Genomic DNA, 16,773 nt, shown 5'->3' with positions numbered 1-16,773 from the left:
TTCAAAAACACCCTTTCAAAGGGACGCTGCATCTTAATGCCCTCTATTTATATTACCTTTGCTAATTTACAAATAACAAATAAAGCCAGTGTGATGGATGTTTTCCTACACCTACTCACCTTTTTACACACGATGCACTTATTATAGCTAACTTCTGCTGCTTAAAGGCACAGCAAAATGCCTTGCTGTTATATATGTATATACCATTCATCTGCATTATTTACAGTATCATTCTATAGATCTATCGAGAAAAGTCATCCTCTTTTACCAAAATTGTACATTTTACAGCAATAAAACTAAGAAAAAAAGCCCAGATGTTTTAGACTTTGGAGAAAACAAGTGGCAAACAGGATTTGCTCCTTTATGTTTGTTTTATGTACAGTGGTACACAGAGAAGGCAGACAAAAGGAATAAACCACAAAGGTAATTTCCTTCTTTCTTCGTGTGTATCTTCAATGATCGAGCTGCGCAAAACTTAAACAAAGTTGCAAAACTGAGAATGAGATGGCCTTTCCTTTTCACAAACGCTCTGCGACTGGGAGGGAAACAAAATACTTCTGACAGATGTAGGTAGTTATCTCATCAGAGGTCCCTCTTTACAAGGAAATTATTAAGAAACATGCTCTCTGAAAATGTCACTTCATATCAGTATGTGGTACACCTAAATTACCACGCTTGCCCTTTGCTTAGTGCTTTCCAAATAATGTTCACTGTTCACATATTAATACCTGTTATTTGATTAAAAAGCTTGTGGACATAAAAATGTTGGCGCAGACTGCTAAGGTGTGTTTCACTGAGAAGCCCCTCTATCACCAAGAACTCCATTAAAAATGTAAAACTCTATTAAATTAAATGTGCTGCTGACAGAAGGTAAAATTACAATGTTCAGACACAATCTGAATTAATTCATTTTCAATTTCAGGGTCAATTTTGCAGGAATATGCAGTGTAATCCTTAAAAACAATGACTGTTCAAATTTCTCTTGAAAGCTAAAATGTGTATTATTGGTGTCTATAACACAGAAAGGGTGTATATAGTCTGCAACAAGGTTTAGGTAGGCGGTATGTTCAATGTAACACCCAAATAAATACCAGGTTTCTTTAGAATATAAAAGATAAGACAGAAAAATTTGGTGCCTCTTGACCACTCAGTGATCCTTACTCAAACTTGTGTGAGTTGCCTTCAGCCAGTGACAGACATGCCTAGGGAGGCAATTATTTGGCACTGACACCAATAAGAGCAAGAACACAGAGCATAAAAAGGCAAAGCTTCAAAAGGCAGGAGTGGAAAGTTTAATGATATGCAACACAACAAAGGGAGGAAAAATAGAATTGAACAATGGGATAAGGCAAGGAGAGAGAGAGAGAGAGAGAGAGAGAGAGAAAGTGTTACTGAAGTGTGTGTGTGTGTGTGTGTGTGCTGACAGCAGGTAGTATTTGAAAGTTTGGGTAAATTATTATGCCTGCCATTTTTTGTATGTTTGAGGTGTGTGTTTGTGTATGAAAGAGTGCACAGCAGCTGTGCTCAGAATGGATCTGAGGAGCAGCAGCCTGGGGAGGTGTCCCAGGGAGCCTCTTAGTGTGAGCAGAGGAGAGGGGTAGAAGCAAAAAATGGAGTGAAGAAAAGAGAATGAACGGCAAAGCAGCTGAAGAAGATCAAACACAGGCTGCTTTTTAAATTATGAATCATAGGAATGAAATCATCACTCATGATAATCCCAATCATCCATTCACTGCTGATGAACAAATCAGCTCTGAATGAGAAGTGAAGCGGGTTGGAACACATAATTCATTTAGAAACAGAACAGCAAATAAACAGAATGTGTCGCATTTTAGTCTTTTTTTTTTTTAATCCAGTGATGATTCAGTGCTTGTATGTTCTTCATCAAACATTCGATCCTGCTCAAAGTATATCTGGAGAGATAGGGATTCAGATCAGCTAACACTGTTTGAGTCAGACACACAAAGCTGAAGATGACTTTGACTGATCATTAGTCATTATTGTCAGACTCATTGCATTCAGCTTGGGAGCTTAAAATATGCTTGGTTTTTGTTTGCATATATTTTAACTATCGCCTAGTTTTCAGCCTGTGTGATAACAACATGTTTACTGGGAAATAAGCGAGCACAGGGGCAGACCCCCACCCCTGCCTCTTACTTGGTCTGACCCATGTCAGGTTAAAAACATACCAATGACAGAATGCTGTACCGCAGCCTACACTTGCACTTTCTGTCTCCACATGAAGTGAAGAGATTGTGTTTGGCCTGTGACCTTTTGCCAAGTGGCTTGGCCATAGGGAAAAGCAATAGATGGAGAAGGGTCAGATAAGACAGCAGAGGAACAAAAAATATGTGAGAAAGGAGCAGAGTGAGAAGGCCATGAAATAAAAAGGAGGGAGTGCTGGCCAGCAGAGCTTTTTATGGATTATTCATCTGCAGATGACTCCCTCCATCGCTCTCTTTGCCCAGCTCCACCTCCAGAACCAAGAGAGATGCCTGGTGTCAAAAAGGGCCACACATCTGGGTGCTCCTGCACTCTAATAAGGCTACGAATGCATGTAAACACACGAATCACTCTAAATAGCCATATACTTGCTCTTAACCCTTCATCATACCCAAGCTTGGAGTGCCTTTTTTTGTCCCATGGTGTGTATCACTGTCTGACTGAATACAAGCTTCTGTAATGACACACAGGAATGTAATACAAGCACATGGGCCAAATAAAGGCTAGCATTTTAGATCATTTTGGTACTTCGGTAAACACTGAACTGGCTGCAATTACAAGTAAACCCACAGCAGTGAGTCACATCAAGTATTTTCTTCCTTTCTAAACAACCATGCATATTATAATGCAATCTGAAAGACTTTATTATCACATTTAACCACTGATTCAGTATCTTTTAACAGGCTGGATTCTGACCTGTAGGGCGTGAGGATGTTGAGGGGTGGTGGCTGCTCGCAGGTCTGCAGGGTCTCCTGCATCGGGACGGGCAGTGTTGAGCGGTCGAACAGCTGCTGGTCCTGAATAGTTGAACTCCTGAAGGCTTTCCTCATGGTAATGTCCTGAAGAGACACTGACGATATATAGACAGATGGAAAAGAAAGAGGAGACAGAACTTGAAGTTATTAAAACAGATTTTGTATGAAGAGTCATTTTTCACATAAACATCAGAACTGGGTGATTGTCAGTGACTCTAAAGTTTATAGGAACAAAGATAGTAGCATGTTTCAAATTTTCCCTGCGTTTTTTTTTTTTTTTATGACCATGACAGAGAGCGCTCCTCTTGACAATGTGTATTCCATGCAGAGACTCCAGTCTAAATGGCTGCTATAGAATCACTCTGGTGCTGTCTTTGAAGCTTATTCCACCCTCTGGCTCCACCAAAGTGACTGTGTTTCTGTCTTGGCATGCACGCCTTCTGTTTTTCTCACAGAAATCTGTTTTTAGGTGTCTTTCCTGTCTCTCTCTACAAGTCTGTCCTCTTAATTTACACATTTTCATGTTAGTTTTATCTGTTCTGTTTTCAGTTGCCTTTCTCTTGTCACCATCTCTTTGTTAGTATTTCTTTTATGCCAGGCCCTGCTCTAGGTTTCACCGTCAGTACATCGCTTCTCTCTCTGTCCTGTGTTTCCATTACTCTGTCTCTGTTGTGTCCGTGCAGCTTTAGTATCTCCCTCTGACATTCCCCTTTCTCTCTCTACCAGAGTGTCACTTTCCAAACCCTGGCTTCTTGATAGTGTTTGTTAATAATGACACTTCACTGCCTCAGGTGGCTGGTCCTTCACTACACTGAGAGTCTGTGGAAGTCATTACTGAGATGTGTTGCTAAAATGTGGGAGACCAAATAGGTCGTCCTTGTGCTTTTGTTCGCAATGGTTTTGTTCTATTTGTTTGGTGTGAAAGAGATCTCCTTACAGTGTTTTTCAGGGTAGGTTGTCATTGTTTTGTGTGTGGTAGAAAGACTAATAATATAGAAAAACTGCCACAAGTTTTTCAGTCTTCCCCTGGGCGGCCGTAAAGTGTATCCATTTGTCACTCCCTCATGTATAATTCAGATCTGGCTGCAATGTTCTGAATTTCTTTCCAAGACTTTTTTTCTCACCAGATTCGGGGTTAGCATTGGTCTCTCATGTTTTTTTTCCTCTTCCCCTAAGCATTTTCTCCGGCCTGTTTTTCCTCAAAGCTTTAACTGTACAGCATTGATTTTCTTCTGTTTTCTTCTGCCCTCCGAAAATGTCAGCTATCGCTGGATGAAAGAGAAGCAATGGTTTCCTCTGCTTCTCAGAGACGACCTTAGCTTCACCTAGACTAGCTTAGCTCAGTCATCGTGTTGGTTTACTTAGGGGAATGTAAATGAACCGATTAGTAGCATAAACCCAAAGGAGCATGATTAGTGCTTTATAATAGGTTTAGTGCTCTGTGATGTTGATTGTGATTCTGTGAATAATGATGTCAATGTCAATTTTGCTGATGAGATGGAATCAGATGGTAATTATTGACTTGACTAATGGGTAAGAAGCTTGTTGCATATGGGAAAGTTTGCATAATGGTGTTTAAGGTTGTGAGAGGATTTGATTTCAACTAAATCACAATCCTTTTCTAACCCATACCACATAGGTTTGGAACCTAAAACTGACCAATCAGAAACTCAAATGAAAGTGACATGGGAGACAAACACCAATCTCCATGATCAACATCTGGATCATGGAGGATGTGATTATGGCCTGGAACACTAAACTAAAAACCCTTTCAAGAGTTACTAACATCTGGGTTTTGTCTGCAATATTAACTTCGTTTTCTTGCTCATATTCTGTAGGTTAGTTTAAACGGTGTCTGATTTGTTTTTAGTACAAGGATGCAGAGAGAGCTGTCAGGAATAAGTACGAGTAATGGTGAGATTATAAAAGCTTAGTGTAGATGGGATCAGAAGTAGGGAATGATCTAAACATTTAATAGATGGGTACTTTTGATGCTTTAGTGATTCCTATGGGGCATTCCACTTTTTTGCCTTGTGCCTGGTCCACAGGAAAGTCAGAGTGAGGGTCGGAAAAATGCACCAGGAAGTGATACCAGTCTTCTCCCACTCACTGCTTGGATTAACAGAGAGGACTGTTACATAACCCCACCAGCGTCAGAGGCAAGCAACTACTGGCCAACAGGTGAGTGTCAATTCGCAGTTGCTGTATGTAGAAGTAGAGTTCTGTGCACTGCTGCCCCGATGAATTTAGAGAAAATGTCAGATGGTGAAACAAGTACGTGCAAGAGTGACAAACAAGTGAGAGGTAGAGGAGAAGTCTGTGCCAGGATGCATCTGATGCAGAGTGAGGTGCCTGTGAATCTCCAGCAAGCAACACGGAGCACTCAGAGTGGTGAGGGCAGACACACTAAGCACACACTCTGGTGCAGGCACTCACACAGACACTACATTAGTCAAACATGCAGATGGATATCTTAACATGATCATCTACATCCTAATTACAAAATGTCAATTTATTCAGCTGAACTATCAATTACATCCATTTAGTGAGGATGTTTAACTAATGAGAAAAACGTGAGTGTACATGTGTGAATGAATGAGTAAGTGAGAGATGGTTTCAGTGTGTGTGCTTTTAAACCCATGTTTGTGAGGACATTTCTACTGGGCTACACTTTCTGAAGCACCTTCAAAGGGGTGTTTGAGGGTTAGGCGTTTGTGTGTGTGCACGCATGTGCCTGCATGTGTGTTGGGTCAAGCAGCACCAGCTGGAGCAGCAGCAGCCTCTGATCTCAGGATGAGAAGCTTCTTATCAGTAAGCTGGTGCTGGACAGTTTATCTCTTTCCCTCATATCTGTACCTTCGTCTGATAACATCAGGTTGAAACACTTCGGCTAAAGAGAGGTGAGGAAGTTCTTGTCACTCACACACACATACACACACACCCTTCTGCTTCCCTCCAAGTTCCAGGAAAATTATGCTTTACCTCTTCCCTCTTTTCATCCCCTATCTCATAGAGATGCAGTCCTACATGCAGCATAGCAGATAAGAGAAGTCACAGGCCAAAGCTTTTAGCATGCAGGCATCGCTCTCTTCCCTGTTGTACTTCAATGCAAATGCTGCCCTATATTTCCCCTTCTGCACACTTCTTCCTGCAACACTGAATCACTCTTTACCTCTCTTTAATTCAATTTTTGCTCCATCCTCTGCTTGAGTATTGTTTGTCCTGGCCTTTTTTTTGTTCTCTTCTCTGCTCAAATGTATCTGGAGGTTCCCCCAGATGCTTTGAGAACCCTTGTAAATCATAACTATTGTTAAGCATACTGTGATAGCAAAAACGATGAGCCTTGTACTGCGGTGAGACAGACTATTGCATAGGTAAGAAAAAACCAACCAACAAATGCCAACAATGTGAAATGAAATTGGGAGATTGTTATTAGTATTCACAACTGAAAACTAGAGCAAAAGACCAAAATATTAAGAGAGTGGAGACCAAGGTAAGTGATGCAACTGATGCCAGAGAGAGAAGTCAGGGGGGGTTAACAAGCACTGGGAGACAAAATGAAAACTATGAAAACAAAGAAAAACAAATACTAAAAGATCAAAATGTCAAGACAGAATCACATAAAAGGAAACTGGCAAAAGAAGAAGAAAAAAAACACTTATAGGATAGGTGTACGCATAGACAGACCCAGAGGGACTAATAGAAAACGACAGTACATAAAGAAACCGTTAGAGCCCAGAGGGACTGCAGGGTGGCTTTGTGGCCTTCCATATTGGCTCGCAGCCAGTGCAGTGATCTAACAGTGCCATTAAATAGGGGATACAGGCCATTAGTTTGGCTGGCTAGAGTGATAGGGGAAAGAGAGCCTGACAGCACACAAATAGCCTTCATGCAAGATGGAGGAAGAGCAGAGATCAATCAGAGAGATGAGAAAAGACCAGGGAGAACAACAAAGACAGGGAAGGTGCAGAGGGCAGCTGGTGGTCTAGAGAGGAGCAGGTAAGTGGAGAGAGAGGCCTAAAGGGCAAAATGAGGGATGATACCGTTTAAATGATGTATGTGTGTGTGTGTTCCTGTGTGTATTAGACTTAACATGCATAAATTGGTGGGATAAAGCACTTTTGACCTTAAACACTGCACCACCAATGTCACTGAATATATCACTCCAGCTCCATCTCTCTCTGGCCTTCAGCAAAGCATCTTTCAGGGCATCCACCATCATCATCCTACACCCTGTATCTTTAATTTAAAGTGTGTATGTCCACAGCATATGGAAAAACAACAGTAGCTCCACTGAAAGCCAAATTTTAGAGGTCTTCACCATGGTGACATCCATGCAGGAATGTAGCTTGGAACTAGTTAACCTCCCATTTCTCACTTCCTTATTCCCAACTTGAAGGAGGACCTCAGTGGTCACCATCTTGACAGTAATTGTAACACCGGACACAGAAAAAGGATCTGTATGCTCTAAAACCGCTGGACTATTTGTATTATAGGAAGAATTATTTTGTAAAACATGTTCAAGAAGATGACTTATTATACCCAAAACTGTCTCAATCACACCCTGTCGGCTAAGGCGCATACAGCTCCTCAGATTTTGAGGAAGTACAGAACACACAGATGCTTCACAGATTCATTTTTATCCTGAATTCACAGTTGCCCTTTTAGCAGGCAGGTGAGGTGAGTTCAAATGTAGTTATGAGCTGTAAAACACCTGTAAACAAACACATGTCATAAGTGAAAGATGCAAGTGTATTAATTTGCATTGATTAGAGAGCAGGATTTATAAATTTAGTACATGCTTAAGTTCATGATACTGTCTATGTATGTAATGTAATTTTGAAAATCAAACACCTAGCACAATGCAACAAACTGCCTGTCTAACCTTATAGAGTTGCCTTGTGTTGCAGTGAATTGTGACTGTCAAACCTTTGATAACATATAGGGCACATTACCTGTAGGCTTGACTCATCTGTGCAGCTGCAATGATTTATGTAAACAGAATTTACATAAATCACTGTGCTAATTGCTGGTGCATTAGTCAGGAGGAGAAGTCTGTAAAAGGTCACAGTAAAAGTGCTCTGACATAGAGGAAGAGCAAGCAAATCATTTATTATAAAGTTTCTAAAGAATAAATAAATATATATAAATAAATAATAAATATTTCTTCTCACATTTGCGTGGAAATTATCACCATTGTACTGTAAGTAAAATTAACCATTTTTGAGAAAATGAAAAAGTACCTTTTTTTAATAAGGGTCAAATGTATTACAAAAAGGAACTCTGTATTAACAAGTATCTATACTGATGTGATGGCCAACAAGTCAAACTTTGAATTATTATTTTGTTGAATGTTTACTGCTCTCGCTTTCATTCATTTAAAACTCACAACTAAAAAAAATATTTTACATTAATTTTTTTAAGGTTGGAAATGTTCAGCAACATCTGCTGTTGGTCACCACGTTTTAAATGATAATTTATTGTGTTAAAGAGCTTCACAGAAACTTGCGAGGGCTTCTGTGGAGAGCATCTGTGAAATGTGTATTGTATATGCTCAACTCTCCTGCATCCTACCCAACCCCCATCCTCCTATCTTTATCCCTCCACAGCCCTGATTTATGGTCCCATCCCTGTGTGCACTCATTCCCCTCGCCTTCATGCCTCTCCACACGGCAACCACAGACCCACACAGACAATTACAAGGCGAGTCATATGCTTACCACTAAAAGCATACACTTGTACAGTGGTGTGTGTTTCACCATCTGAGGCTAAAGAAAAGGTGGGTTAAGGGGGGATGCACTGTTGGCATAAGTAAAACAAAACCTTTGCTAAACCCCTTCCACAAATCTGTGTCGCATCCGGCGCTCAAAACATACAGTGCAGACTTTCTAGTGTAATACTTGATTTTACAAATTTGAATACCAAAGAAGGGGAAGTGTTGGCTGTACATTTTCAAGATTAAATGACTGTGGAGGAGAATGTGGGAAAAATCTCACAGTAACCTGCATTGGCGGCCTTTACAAGCTGGCCCAGAAAATTCTGCGGTACAATCCTTTTACACTCGACTGCTTTTGCTGCAGTGCCCTGTATTATGCACCCATCCCTCTATCCTTCCATCTTTCTTACTCTCCACCCCTCTGACTCTCCCCACCCGCACCACCACACACTTAAACTGCAACTGAGCTGATTCTTATCCACTGTCTCTCAAGCCAATACTTTGGGCTGAAAGGGGGATAGTCAGGCTTATTTATAAGGAGAGATAAGACCGTGGACCACATGCACACATGCAAACACATACATACAGAATCACAAACGTCACACAATGATTGGGTTTCTTGGGTATTTCCCAAATTAAATTCATAGATTGATAATGTCATGTCTTGTGCATAAGTGTGTGTTACTGTGTTTGCCCTCCAACCCTAGCAGGATGATATGGACTCACTTACCAGCTGAGACCTGCACACCAGACGTCTACAATTAGATCACTCACAATTATTTAATTAGCACAGCTACTTGAAGTGGACAGGGTGAGGATAAAAGGTACAGAGAGGTCGCAAAGCTGATGGAGGGAGAAAGACAGAAAAAGCAGGTGGTACAAAGCAATGAATGTAGAGGAGATTTTATTACATGGGTAAGGAACAAAAGAAGATTAGAGTGAAAGTGAGTAGTCTGGACCTGCACAGGTCTATTGTTCGACTGTGTTTAAGATACAAACCCTTGATTCTCTGAGAAACAATTCATTGCCTTGTAAAAAGTTACCCAGGTCTTTGCTGGCATTCACAGAAAAGCCATAAGCTGCGAATACAACTGAGTGAGCATTTTACTGTCTCTGTCAGTGACAAGGAAGCAGTTAGAGTAGCATTGTGCAAAGCCGTAAACACACCGCTGGCTCATGGGAAATCGATACGGCGCCTTGGAGCGATGTATTATACTGCTGTGATTCTCTCTTTTTTACTCTGCACCCACAGCACTCCTCACTACATATGCTATTCTGTCAACCCATCTCAACTCTCGCAAGATGACCTGGCTTAAACCTGACAATGCCACGGATTATCACGTTCCTTTTTATTATTACTCACAACAGGTACAGCCCAAGTATAGATCCAATTTCTCCCAACAAAGAATACTGAGCATCAAACCAAAAGGAAAAGCAAAAAGTTTCTAATGGAGGTTCACGTTTTTGACTATTAGGGTGAAAACACATACGTATGTGTAGTGGTGTAACTTAAACACTTAATAATATTGATATTGAGTAATGATGAATTAAAAAGAAAGAAGGAACGTGAGCGCCGGTGTGTTTGTGTGACTTCAGTACTTACATTCCTCCTCTTTGGGGTCCAGCTGTGTGACACTGATGGAGAGGCGGTCCACGCGCTCCTGCAGGGAGTTGACCCGGAAAGAAAAGGAGTGGGCCTCATTGAACAGCTCTCCAAACAGGTCCTCTGCATATTTACCTGCACACAAGTAATCATACTGTCATTTCATACAGTATTTGCAGTTTGTGGTCATACTTCAGTGTGCATCAGATTCCGTTTTATCAAATAGGCAATGATTTTATTACAATTTCTTTTTAGTACTGGGGTGCTTTTAACTTTATAAAATTAGATTCATATCACAGCCTATAATTCATGAGTACATGGTGCAATATGTACCATACATAGGATGTATAACAGTAAATCTGTCAGTAGGATTCATGACTACTTTGTTGTCTGTGTGTGTATCTGCTCTTGTGTTACTGACTGAGGCTGCTGAGCTGGCGGATAACGCTGGCCAAGGAGATGTTAGTCACACACTCCAGCTCGTTTTTGATGTTCTTCGGCAGCGCTGTATGGCACAGGTGCCGGGGCTCGATGGTGCGTTTCACCAGTGGCATCCTTTTGCTGTGACACCACTACCTAAAGAGGGGAGAAACAACAATAGTGGGATAGTGGATAGGGAGAGAAGGAAGAATGGTTAAACCTTCACTAGTACACCAGTTTCTCTAGTACAAGAGGACGAGCAACACAACACCAACATTATCATAACAAAGAAAGAAGGAAGGCAAGAACGGAGAAAGAATCATGCAATGGAGCATAAAAATGGCACAAATCAAGAATGACTGTTACACAATAGCAGAAAAGTAATGTTTTCACATTGCTAACAGCAATGCTGGATCATCTGTTTCACTGACTTAGCACTGTCTTGTCCTTTTCATCATGCCTAGCCTGCTAACATACCTCAGCACTTTGTCTGCCCACTCAGCCATGCTAATGGCATTAAGGATGTCATGTAGAGCTGCTTAGGCTCAATTCTTCTCCTTTACGACAATGTAAGAAACAAGGACATAAAAACACTGAGACACTGCAGTAAGACATAAAAACCATATGTTCACAAAAAATAAACCGTTGCCTTTTTAATTGCAAAAAACTTAAAAAGGTATTTACCACATTCACCATCTCAGCTTAGCATGCTAATTAGTAAACACAAAGTGCAGATATGTTGTAAATAACAACAATAATGTATTTATCAGCCTTTAATAGCCTTTCAAGACATTCAAACTCAGTAAAAAGACATAAGAAAAATGAACATTATAATGAAAAGAAAGATGAGACTTCAGGGCAACACAATCTAGCAGCATGACTCCTTGTGTGACAACACCACTTCATCATGCTACAACATCGTCCCTCTGCTGTTATCTTGTGTTTAATTAGAGGAAGCTGATGTAGTGATGTGGAGATCAGGTGCTCGAGTAGACTGACTGACTGGCCTTGACAATGATAAGGCATCATTAAAGCTCTGATTGAAGTTAAACTGACGTCATGCACTTTTAATATCTCACTGTGTTCTTAGTGCCATTCTGTCACTGAGGAATAAACAAGATTATTGACCGTATCCATAAAAATGTAGGTCAGGAAAGGCTATTCTAGGATGCTGACCATCTATGTATGGGTACAGGGGAGAAAGAGAGGGAGTCCAGTAAAACACTGTGCTGAGGTGATTCATCTGGGAAGCATTTTAAATGGGGGCATCAGTGACCATAAAAGGAAAGAATGAGACCATGCACCTCTTTAAGCTGTTGTTGTAGTGGTTTATATGAGGTGTACAGTGACACTAACCCAAGCAAAGTGCCAAATCTCTGCCCACCTCTAAAATAACATCCTCTCTAGAGAATTGTTTTCATTTCCTCCCATTCTACCTTAACACATTAATTAATTATTCAAGTAAAAAAAAAAAATACATGCAAAAGTAACATCACAACATGGTCAAAGGCTTTTAGGCAGCTTTCTACAGTCCACTAATGTTATAATACTAAATTAACCCCTGCCTAACACCACCGTGATGAACGTATAAGACATCACAAAATCAGTTCTTGAGTGGCCACTCATATGTTCAACACATAATGGCGACAACATTCTCTTTCTCCTCTTTTTTGCTATTTATCTAGCTTTCAGAAATCAGTGAAATAAATGAGATTCTTTTTTCACATCATTTGTTTTGAATACAGTACAGTACAGTTTCCTCTATTTTGTGCTTTCAGCATATCAGTAGAGAACAGATGTACAGTGTAAAAACAAAGGCAGATAAATAGAGAAGGGAGCAAACAAAAATTAAATCAGTCAATCAGAACTGTTTACTCCTCTGCTGTGCATACACACAAGCTTATTTAAACACACACACACAGACAAGCTCACACTGTTTTTGTACCCATCCCCCCTTTGCTCATCTATCCATCTCCAAGGCACCTTCTCCTCCCTCATCTCTCCATAAAGGGATGTGTTGTCCTCTTAACAACCCTTCTCCTACCTAGCAGGTCATAAGAGTTATTTCTGAGGATGACAGTGAGCAGGGAGGAAATAAAAACAATGATATAAAAAAAATTAGCTTTAAGATAGGACAGAAATAAAGATGACACAGAAGGCAGTGGTGGGAGGTAAACAGCCCACACATTAACAAGATTAATAGAGATTTATTTTTATATGAGAAATGAATGATAAAGAAACACAGACTTGATGATGCCTATGCTAAAACCAGAAACAGCAGAAGATCAAAAAGAATCTTCATTCAGTCCATGCGCCATGACATAACAGCAAGTAGAAATAGGTGGTAAGTGATGATATTGATCGTTCTCAGTGTGGGCTTTTCTAGTGGATGCTGAGAGTTTTCTATGGTCTCAAAGAGAGATGATTTTAAAATCCCTTGTTCAGACGTTACACACAAAGCTCTTTGTTTCAAAGTAATCCAAAGATAGTTAAAAGTTTTACATATTATTTTAAGGGGATAACTTAAGGACTTTATTGTCCAAAAGTATTTAAGTGTAAATACAATTAACCCTCATGCATTGTTCGCAAACACTACCCTAATGTGTTGTTCGGGGACAAAAACGTCCCCTAACTTTAACGGTTTTAAAAATATATTAGATAAATATTTTTTTGAAATTTTTTTTTAATTAACTTCAGTTCTAATCAACAGTAGTGAAAAAAATCATTTTCCCCCAGGATTTTAAAATCCTGGGGGAAAATGATTTTTTCACTACTGTTGATTAGAACTGAAGTTAATGAAAAGGTCTATGCAAAAAAAATTCAAAAATATATTTATCTAATATATTTTTAAAACCGTTAAAGTTAGGGGACGTTTTTGTCCCCGAACAACACATTAGGGAGAAAAAAAGAAAATCCAGTGCTGTGCAAAAACTAATAATGCAATCAAGTCAATTTTTTTACTGATGTTTGACATGACCAAGACTGTAATAAAGGTTCAAAAGAATCCAGTCCACATTCACCTTTTCTATTAAAAATGAGCCATTTTGTGTGTTTTTTTTTCAATTTTCAGCACCACCCCTCATAAAATTGGTGATTAAAGGGTTAACCCTTTAATCACCAATTTTATAAGGGGTGGTGCTGAAGATTGAAAAAAAAACACACAAAATGGCTCATTTTTAATAGAAAAGGTGAATGTGGACTGGATTCTTTTGAACCTTTATTACAGTCTTGGTCATGTCAAACATCAGTAAAAAAATTGACTTTATTGCATTATTAGTTTTTGCACAGCACTGGATTTTCTTTTTTTCTCCCATTTTGTCCCATAGACTTACATTATAAACACACTTTTTTTGACTGCACAGCCATGGCACTAAATAATCATGCATTCTTGATTGTTGGTGGTTTACCCTGTTGGTAGGAGGTAAAATTTGTGATTTTTACAGTTAACAACTTAATTACCATATTAACCCTTTACCTGCAGGCCTGTGCTCATGTAGTGTAGTTTCTGGCTTGTATATGGAGTTATAGGGAGTATTTTAGCACATAATTGTGTGTCTACACACTGTGTGTGTATGTTAGAGAGGAAGAGAGCCATTTGCACACTGATCTTGTTGTCTGTGAGTACACACAACCACAGAGTCTTCATAGTAAACAAAAACAAAGAAAGTGTTGCTATGCACGTGTGGCCCTTTGATGTCTACAGGTGCAGAATAAACAAAACAAAAAGGCAAGTGGTCTTACATGTGACCTTGTGGTCATTTGATGGTGAGAAGAGCAGAAAGCAACATGAAGAGAGGATTCACTTGTGCACAATCTCTGGAAATGATTGTGCAGCCTGGCTCTATGAAGGGCCAGGCTGTGAAGCTGTGAAGGCTGCACAAGTAGATCCGTCACTTGTTCACAAGCGAATCCTTCATTCGTTCACAAGTGAATCCTTCACTCATGCACAGGTGAATCCTCTCTTCATGCTGCTTGCTGCTCTTGTCACCATTAAATGACCAGGAGGATGCATGCAAGTCCACTAGTGTTTTTGTTTTGTTTAGTCTGAACCTCTCAGCATCAAAGGGCCCGGCACTTACTTTTAGGGCTGCAACAAATTTACTTTACTTTACTTTACTAAACTACTTTTAATACTAATTTTAGTAGGGGACTAAACTGTAGATTAGATTTGGTTAGTCAATGATTATTTATTATGTTATCAAGTTATCTATCTATGGTGTCTAGTTAGTAACATGCACATGTACGTATGGTCGTGTGGAGCGCAACACACCATGGAAAAGGGGCACTTAGACCTCACTTAGACTAATTCAGTGATCTCAACTGAGACACTAACCTAAAAGTAAAGTCACTCTACTGGAGGACGTGTTTTCCGAAAGCTAAAAAAAAAAAAAAACAGCTATTTTACCCATCCACAACTTCAGACGCCAGAACTCCTGGATGTTTTCATTTTACATGCTTATGCATTGCCGTTGTACGTCTGAATTAGGTACACTTCACTTACTTAGTAACTTTATTTTCCTGACTTTCCTTCCCTGACAGTGTGCAAATGGCTCTCTTCCTCTCTAACATACACACACAGTGTGTAGACACACAATTATGTGCTAAAATACTCCCTATAACTCCATATACAAGCCAGAAACTACAGTACATGAGCACAGGCCTGCAGGTAAAGGGTTAATATGGTAATTAAGTTGTTAACTGTAAAAATCACAAATGTTACCTCCTACCAACAGGGTAAACCACCAACAATCAAGAATGCATGATTATTTAGTGCCATGGCTGTGCAGTCAAAAAAAGTGTGTTTATAATGTAAGTCTATGGGACAAAATGGGAGAAAAAAAGAAAATCCAGTGCTGTGCAAAAACTAATAATGCAATAAAGTCAATTTTTTTACTGATGTTTGACATGACCAAGACTATAATAAAGGTTAAAAGAATCCAGTCCACATTCACCTTTTCTATTAAAAATGAGCCATTTTGTGTGTTTTTTTTTTCAATTTTCAGCACCACCCCTTATAAAATTGGTGATTAAAGGGTTAAAATCCTGGGGGAAAATGATTTTTTCACTACTGTTGATTAGAACTGAAGTTAATTAAAAGGGCTATGCAAAAAAATTTCAAAAAAATATTTATCTAATATATTTTTAAAACCGTTAAAGTTAGGGGACGTTTTTGTCCCCGAACAACACATTAGGGGGTAAAATTTGCCCACAGTGTACCGTTGACCTATGAAAAATTTTAAAATCATATTAACAAAATTTATGTAAAATTAAGCTTATTGAGGAAAAATGATTCAATTTGTCCACATATTGACAAAGTTATGGCCAAAATAAACAGAAAAATTTCTCTCAGAGGACAAAAATGTCCCGAACAACGCATGAGGGTTAAACCTTTGCTGACAGTCCAGTCCTGACAACAATGGTATTCTCAGAAGCACAAGAAATCCTGCAGAACAGCTAACCACTAACTTGTTATGACACTAGATTCCTAGTGAGATAGATGTGTGTCTACACTGGAAAGGTCTCAGGAGATGAGTCCACATAGGGCTGTTTGGGGAAAGGGTTTTATACTTTCCACATCATTGTATACAATGATCCATGGTAAGGAAAATTTGTCTTTAGAGAATAAACACAAGCCTTCATGTGCCTACCAATAATTTGGGTCTACAGACCATTAGATACAAAGACAACTGCCCATGTGCTGAAATCTAAAACAGAGGCCGACTTTGAAGAGAGGCTGCATGAAAAGGTTTGTTGATGCCTATATCTGTGCAACTTTATGTACTTCTGTCCTTAACAGAACAGACGACTCTCCAGACTATATGCTGCACCTTGGAGACCATCATGTTTGCACTGACAATCTTAACCAGGTTACTAAAAGCACTACATTTTCTGAAAAAAATGCTGTTCAAACAAAGAGAGATCTGCCACAAAGAAGTGGTCGTAAGCTAAGTTATTTTGTTGACCTCAGTCCACACAACGATAACACTTAAATGACATATGTCACTTTCTTGATGTGTGTTAACACAGCGTTAGAGGAAACGTTAACCTTGCCATCT

At 39.5% G+C, this 16,773-nt stretch overlaps 1 protein-coding gene across 6 annotated transcripts in view; it reads right to left on the bottom strand.

Annotated features, from left to right (window-relative positions):
* wasf1 (WASP family member 1) overlaps window positions 1-16,773 on the bottom strand; it is a 49,010-nt gene that overhangs the window by 12,548 nt on the left and 19,689 nt on the right. For all 6 annotated transcript variants that reach the window (XM_028396692.1, XM_028396691.1, XM_028396689.1 and 3 more), the window contains 3 exons: window positions 10,719-10,873; window positions 10,298-10,432; window positions 2,920-3,073 (listed from right to left, as the gene is read on the bottom strand). In XM_028396692.1, the coding sequence (XP_028252493.1) occupies window positions 2,920-3,073; window positions 10,298-10,432; window positions 10,719-10,851 (422 nt within the window). In that variant the 5' untranslated portion in view covers window positions 10,852-10,873. The remainder of the gene's footprint in view (window positions 1-2,919; window positions 3,074-10,297; window positions 10,433-10,718; window positions 10,874-16,773) is intronic.

The sequence above is a fragment of the Parambassis ranga genome, chromosome 24 (assembly GCF_900634625.1).
Source record: "Parambassis ranga chromosome 24, fParRan2.1, whole genome shotgun sequence".
Taxonomy (NCBI): Eukaryota; Metazoa; Chordata; class Actinopteri; family Ambassidae; genus Parambassis; species Parambassis ranga.
Note: the sequence above shows the minus strand (reverse complement) of the source record. Positions and strands in the feature narration are given on the sequence as shown.